This window comes from Entelurus aequoreus, linkage group LG23 (genome assembly GCF_033978785.1).
Source record: "Entelurus aequoreus isolate RoL-2023_Sb linkage group LG23, RoL_Eaeq_v1.1, whole genome shotgun sequence".
Taxonomy (NCBI): domain Eukaryota; kingdom Metazoa; phylum Chordata; class Actinopteri; order Syngnathiformes; family Syngnathidae; genus Entelurus; species Entelurus aequoreus.
The window spans coordinates 30,165,699-30,171,205 of NC_084753.1; the positions used below are offsets into that span (position 1 = coordinate 30,165,699).

At 37.9% G+C, this 5,507-nt stretch overlaps 1 protein-coding gene across 2 annotated transcripts in view; it reads left to right on the plus strand.

Annotated features, from left to right (window-relative positions):
- The window catches only part of pla2g7 (phospholipase A2, group VII (platelet-activating factor acetylhydrolase, plasma)), a 34,377-nt gene extending 32,263 nt beyond the window's left edge, over positions 1 to 2,114 (plus strand). For both annotated transcript variants that reach the window (XM_062034052.1, XM_062034053.1), the window contains exon 11: positions 1,795 to 2,114. In XM_062034052.1, coding sequence (XP_061890036.1) covers positions 1,795 to 1,895 — 101 coding nt within the window. In that variant the 3' untranslated portion in view covers positions 1,896 to 2,114. The remainder of the gene's footprint in view (positions 1 to 1,794) is intronic.
- Positions 2,115 to 5,507: the final 3,393 nt, after the last annotated feature.

Genomic DNA, 5,507 nt, shown 5'->3' on the forward strand with positions numbered 1-5,507 from the left:
ATGAGTAATCATTGAACAATATTGATTATATTTCAAACAAATAATTTACAAAAAGGTAAACGTGCTAAGGTATAGGCTACTACGAGCTAGCAGCTACACAACAGCTAAGCCCACAATAGCACGCAAGCTAGACATAAGTAATAATCATTGAACACTATTGGGAGCTAGCAGCTACACAACAGCGTCCTGGAAAAGTTAGTGCTGCAAGGGATTCTGGGTATTTGTTCTGTTGTGTTTATGTTGTGTTACGGTGCGGATGTTCTGCCGAAATGTGTTTGTCATTCTTGTTTGGTGTGGGTTCACAGTGTGGCGCATATTTGTAACAGTGTTAAAGTTGTTTATACGGCCACCGTCAGTGTGACCTGTATGGCTGTTAACCAAGTATGCCTTGCATTCACTTGTGTGTATGAAAAGCCGTAGATATTATGCGACTGGGCCGGCACGCAAAGGCAGTGCCTTTAAGGTTTATTGGTGCTCTGTACTTCTCCCTACGTCCGTGTACCACTGCGTACAACGGCGTTTTAAAAAGTCATAAATTTTCTGATACCGATAATTTCCGATATTACATTTTAAAGCATTTATCGGCCGATAATATCGGCAGTCCGATATTATCGGACATCTTTACTTTGTACCCTGCGGCTTACAAAACACATCGGCTAATTCGTTTTTTTTTTCTTTGCCAACGGCCACAATGTTTTGTAATGAACAAATAGTCTTCGTATACGCCAACAGAGACACTGAATAGGTGTTAGTTTGTGCTATTGCGCCATCTTTTGGATGAGTCCGCTCACTGCAGGTGCTGCCGGTTGAAAATGTACGGTACTTCCTGATTTTGCTTTAAACCAGATGTAAAACCGTCAATAGCGTTTCTATTAATATGGATTCTTCATTCATCACTCCAAGCAACGTTTTTAAGTTTTACAATATATCTAAAACAATTCTTACTTACTAAAGCGTCCCATGTGTGATGTCTGTAGGAGTGTTTTCATGCATATTTGTACGTGCTTTCGTAATGTAATCAAGCCAGCGTCGTTAGCATGAGCTAATACGCTAACACGTTTACGAGTGTCTGTGTTAGTGTTATTAACTTACAATGGCATTCTTTTTGTATTGTTTCACATTCACAAATTCCTCAGTAAATTCACCAAAACCTCACCGTAGAGTTGTTGAGTCTGTTTAGCTGATTGGAGAGCTAGCTTGCGCAGCCAGTGAATTCATGACGATGACTTCTGTTTTGTTTGAACTGTCCGTTTTACTGCCGTGTTAGAGACAGCGTTTACCATGAATTGATTAACGTGGACCCCGACTTAAACACGTTGAAAAACTTATTGGGGTGTTACCATTTAGTGGTCAATTGTACGGAATATGTACTGTACTGTACAATCTACTAATAAAAGTTTCAATCAATCAATCAAAAAAGCGTTTGGAAACAATTAAGGTATGTAAATAAACATTTACAGAATATTTCTGTGTAAAAACCTCATTTCACAACGTATATATATCTGCAGCTTATAGTGCGGTGCAGCTGATATATGGAAAAATATGAGTTTGTTCTAAAACTTGGGTGCGGCTTATATACCAATTCGCTTTATAGCCCAGAATTTACAGAACATTTTTTTTTTTTGTTGCAAAAAATACAACGTATGTAAAAACAAAAAATGGCATCAATGGGCAGAGTTTCTCACAAAACAGACAAATTTGAGAATTTGCGGACGTTTATGGTAAAACGCAAATATGCAAGGGATCCACTTTTGTGTGTGAATGAAGTTTATAAATGTGTCTCTCTTTGCCCAGGTTTGGAAAAGGACTTCGATCAGTGGGACCGTCTGATTGACGGAGAAGATGAAAACCTCATCCCAGGAACTAACGTCCCCTTGCTTCAGTCGGCCATGTGACTCGCACCACATGCCGCATGAAGTACCGCAGACCTCATCATTGTTAAAAATCAGGGTTCAAAATGGACTTTTTTGTCCAACTGTTTTTCATCTGCACTGGGCTGCAAAGACTCCAAGTGTAACGGTGTGTGTGTGTGTGTGTGTGTGTGTGTGTGTGTGTGTGTGTGTGTGTGTGTGTGTGTGTGTGTGTGTGTGTGTGTGTGTGTGTGTGTGTGTGTGTGTGTTTAAAGAACTGACCATGTAAAACAGGGGTGTCCAAAGTGCGTCCACGGGGCAGTTTGCGGCCAATTTGTTAGCCACCTAATAATAGCGTGCTAGATTTTTTGCAAATTTTGCAGGTATACACCCCAGCGCCAAATATTTTGTGACTTAACAAATGATACTTTTGATATGATAATTTTTATTTATTTTTTAGCTAGTTTTGTAGTCACATACCTCAGTCATATTTTGGTACTTGATAAATGCTAATGTTAGCGCGCTAACATTTTAAACACATTTTTCAGAGTAATACATTTTGTTACATGACGCATATTACAGTTGGCATTTTAGCATGCTATAATAAGTGTGCTCGCTTTTGTGGCTAATTTAACAGACATATACCTTAATGTCATATACAAACCCTGTTTCCATATGAGTTGGGAAATTGTGTTAGATGTAAATATAAACGGAATACAATGATTTGCAAATAATTTTCAACCCATATTCAGTTGAATATGCTACAAAAATAACATATTTGATGTTCAAACTGATAAACTTTTTTTTTTTGCAAATAATCATTAACTTTAGAATTTGATGCCAGCAACACGTGACAAAGAAGTTGGGAAAGGTGGCAATAAATACTGATAAAGTTGAGGAATGCTCATCAAACACTTATTTGGAACATCCCACAGGTGAACAGGCAAATTGGGAACAGGTGGGTGCCGTGATTGGGTATAAAAGTAGATTCCATGAAATGCTCAGTCATTCACAAACAAGGATGGGGCGAGGGTCACCACTTTGTCAACAAATGCGTGAGCAAATTGTTGAACAGTTTAAGAAAAACCTTTCTCAACCAGCTATTGCAAGGAATTAAGGGATTTCACCATCTACGGTCCGTAATATCATCAAAGGGTTCAGAGAATCTGGAGAAATCACTGCATGTAAGCAGCTAAGCCCGTGACCTTCGATCCCTCAGGCTGTACTGCATCAACAAGCGACATCAGTGTGTAAACAATATCACCACATGGGCTCAGGAACACTTCAGAAACCCACTGTCAGTAACTACAGTTGGTCGCTACATCTGTAAGTGCAAGTTAAAACTCTCCCATGCAAGGCGAAAACCGTTTATCAACAACACCCAGAAACGCTTTCGGCTTCTCTGGGCCTGAGCTCATCTTAGATGGACTGATACAAAGTGGAAAAGTGTTCTGTGGTCTGACGAGTCCACATTTCAAATTGTTTTTGGAAACTGTGGACGTCGTGTCCTCCGGACCAAAGAGGAAAAGAACCATCCGGATTGTTATAGGCGAAAAGTTGAAAAGCCAGCATCTGTGATGGTATGGGGGTGTATTAGTGCCCAAGACATGGGTAACTTACACATATGTGAAGGCGCCATTAATGCTGAAAAGTACATACAGGTTTTGGAGCAACATATGTTGCCATCCAAGCAACGTTACCATGGACGCCCCTGCTTATTTCAGCAAGACAATGCCAAGCCACGTGTTACATCAACGTGGCTTCATAGTAAAAGAGTGCAGGTACTAGACTGGCCTGCCTGTAGTCCAGACCTGTCTCCCATTGAAAATGTGTGGCGCATTATGAAGCCTAAAATACCACAACGGAGACCCCCGGACTGTTGAACAACTTAAGCTGTACATCAAGCAAGAATGGGAAAGAATTCCACCTGAGAAGCTTCAAAAATGTGTCTCCTCAGTTCCCAAATGTTTACTGAGTGTTGTTAAAAGGAAAGGCCATGTAACACAGTGGTGAACATGCCCTTTCCCAACTACTTTGGCACGTGTTGCAGCCATGAAATTCTAAGTTAATTATTTGCAAAAAAAAAAAAAAGTCTATGAGTTTCAAAGTCAAATATCTTGTCTTTGTAGTGCATTCAATTGAATATGGGTTTAAAAGGATTTGCAAATCATTGTATTCCGTTTATATTTACATGTAACACAATTTCCCAACTCATATGGAAACGGGGTTTGTATTTTGGTATTTCACTAATGTTAACTGTAAATATTAGCATAATACTGTTAGCATGCTAGCTTTTTTAGCATATATTTTATGTTACTTGATGCCATCTGGCCAGCGGGCTAATTGTCATACTTGCCAACCCTCCCGATTTTCCCGGGAGACTCCCGAAAATCTCCAGATTTCCACCCGGACAACAATATTAGGGGCGTGCCTTAAAGGCACTGCCTTTAGCGTCCTCTCTCACCTGAAAAGGAGACTATTATATATGTCTCCGTTATCCATAGGTTTATCTATAACCCATAAAGTAGGCAGGCACGGAGCTATTTTTCAGCGTGTGTTTATTACAGCCGGCACGTTAATACACTGAGACACAACATCCGGATTCCCATCATGCATTGCTTCAAAACTACGGCAACTAGTAATGTCCAAAAACATAACAGAGACGAAGCAGAAGAACGAAGAAGAGACATGGCGACGACGAGTAAGAAGAAGAAGTACGCTTGCAAGTTCCAAAATGATTGGAAAAAAATAATTTCAGTTCATCCAGGACAGCTCGAAGGGGAAGGGGTATGCTGCCTGCACATTTTGTAGATCAGACTTTTATGTGTGTGTATATGTGTAAATAAATGAACACTGAAATTCAAGTATTTCTTATATATATATATATATATATATATATATATATATATATATATATATATATATATATATATATATATATATATAGAAAAATATACACATATATATATATATATATAAAAATATACACATATATATATATATATATATATATATATATATAAATATACACATATATATATATATATATATATATATATATATATATATATATATATATATATATATATATATATATATATACAATTTAAATATATATATATATATATATATATACAGCTAGAATTCACTGAAATTCAAGTATTTCTTATATATATATATATATATAAGAAATACTTGAATTTCATACTCCTCTCCCCTTAACCCTGACCCCGCCCACCTCAACCCCCATCCATTCTCCCGAATTCGGAGGTCTCAAGGTTGGCAAGTATGCTAATTGTTAGCATTTTAGTTTAGATTTAGTGCTTCAGCATCTGCGCAAACTTTCTACTAAATTAGCATTTTCTTCTTCTTTGAAGGTGAAAACAACCAAAATGGCTTCCGCATCTTTTGATATGTCAGTCTGTGGCCCTCAGTGGAAAAAGTTTGGGCACCCCTGGTTTAAACTTATTTAAATGTGATTATTACCAGCAATTTCTGATATGATTGTAATCAAGTATTGTACTTCTGTGACTGACGTTAGCTCGTGGATCAAAGACTCAGTTGAAAATGTAAGCCAACACAGAATGTAGTTATGTGCCTTCATTCCCACATTTGTACTTTTTCTACGCGCTAATAAATGAGACGTTCAATGATAGC